Raw genomic sequence first — 1,752 nt, 5'->3', positions numbered from 1 at the left:
TAGTTTTCTAAGTAATTTTCTCCTTCTCTTTAGTTGCTTTAAAGATATAAAAATTCTATTAAAAATAAATCCTGAACAAATAAAACATGTATAAACAAATCAATTACCTCAGTCCTCCATATTGTTTAAAATGATAAGAATATGTCAGTAGCATGGCCCAAAGGATAAACAGATAAATTCACTTGGCTCTGGATAACCTGCAAGGATACACAAGTTTCACATAGGTAAAGAAAATTGTTCCATCTTCATATATCTTGAGTCAGTAGCTAATTTTTATCCTTATTTCACAGGTCACTAAAAGAAAACTACAGAAATACACGGAAAAAATATGACAGCACACCAAAATGGCACTATCTCTTTTGAGGTTTCAGACTTCCTCTTGAACTGTTTTGTCAGGTCCCCCAACTGGCAGATCTGGCTGTCTCTGCCCCTCAGCCTCCTCTTCCTCCTGGCCATGGGGGCCAATGGCATTCTCTTGATCACCATCTGGCTGGAGACCTCTCTGCATGAACCCATGTATTACCTGCTCAGCCTTCTCTCCCTATTAGACATGGTGCTCTGCCTCACTGTCATCCCCAAGGTCCTGACCATCTTCTGGTTGGACTTCAAGTCCATCAGCTTCTATGCCTGCTTCCTTCAGATGTACATCATGAATTGCTTCCTTGCCATGGAGTCTTGCACATTCATGGTCATGGCCTATGACCGCTATATAGCCATCTGCCATCCACTGAGGTACTCATCCATCATCACGGATCAATTCATAGCCAAGGCTGCCATTTTTATTTTGGCTAGGAATATCCTTTTTACAGTGCCCATCCCCATTCTCTCAGCACGACTCTTTTATTGTGGGAGAAATGTCATTGAGAACTGCATCTGCGCCAATATGTCTGTCTCCAGGCTCTCCTGTGATGACGTCACCATCAATCGCCTCTACCAATTTGCTGGAGGCTGGACTCTGCTAGGGTCCGACCTCATCCTCATCATCCTCTCCTACACCCTCATACTGCGAGCAGTGCTGAGACTCAAGGCAGAGGGTGCTGTGGCCAAGGCCCTAAGCACATGTGGTTCCCACTTCATCCTTATCCTCTTCTTCAATACTGTCCTTCTGGTCTTCGTCCTCACTCATGTGGCAAAGAAGAAGGTCTCCCCTGATGTGCCAGTTTTGCTCAATGTCCTCCACCATGTCATCCCTGCTGCCCTTAACCCCATTGTTTATGGAGTGCGAACCCAGGAGATCAAGCAAGGAATCCAGAAGTTACTGAAGAAAGGGTGGTAATAGGGAAAACGGACCTCTGAATTCCTAAAATAGGATGAATTTTGAATCACTAATGGGTGAGTGGACTGAAATTCATAGCTATGAGTTATAATCTTATACTGGATAAACTAGATTTTGTATCTCCTTTGATAAAACTTCAGTTTCAGTTTGTCTCCCTTTATCTCACTCCTCCATCAGGAATCTCCTTGACCCTGTCTCCTTTGTTCCACAAATATAACTCAATTTGTCTAAAATACTGAGATTCCTTGCGTCAGCTTCTAAAGTGAGAAATTCATGTTCCTAATTATACAACTGTTAATATGCCATGACTTTTAAATTCTTGAATTTACAATTGTAGATATTTTGTAGGTTGTGTTGTATAATGTGTAATGTTTCTTGTTTCCACAGAAAGAAACATATTGGAGAGAAAAACATAGGAGTGAAATTTCAGCCCTGAATGATAGGAGGCTGCTATTGCTCTGGAGTTGGGTGTTTTT

The 1,752-nt window shown here is 41.8% G+C and overlaps 1 protein-coding gene across 1 annotated transcript; it reads left to right on the top strand.

Annotated features, from left to right (window-relative positions):
- Positions 1 to 328: 328 nt before the first annotated feature.
- On the top strand, positions 329 to 1,276 carry LOC124225235 (olfactory receptor 56A3). The gene has a single exon (XM_046637778.1). It carries the CDS (start codon positions 329 to 331, stop codon positions 1,274 to 1,276), a length of 948 nt encoding a protein of 315 aa, XP_046493734.1.
- Positions 1,277 to 1,752: the final 476 nt, after the last annotated feature.

This window comes from Equus quagga, chromosome 14 (assembly GCF_021613505.1).
Source record: "Equus quagga isolate Etosha38 chromosome 14, UCLA_HA_Equagga_1.0, whole genome shotgun sequence".
Lineage (NCBI taxonomy): Eukaryota > Metazoa > Chordata > Mammalia > Perissodactyla > Equidae > Equus > Equus quagga.
This window is presented reverse-complemented; position numbering and strand designations above follow the sequence as displayed.

Coding starts and splice junctions, on each gene's coding strand:
- LOC124225235 (XM_046637778.1), top strand. CDS start 329: ATGACAGCACACCAAAATGGCACTATCTCTTTTGAGGTTTCAGACTTC.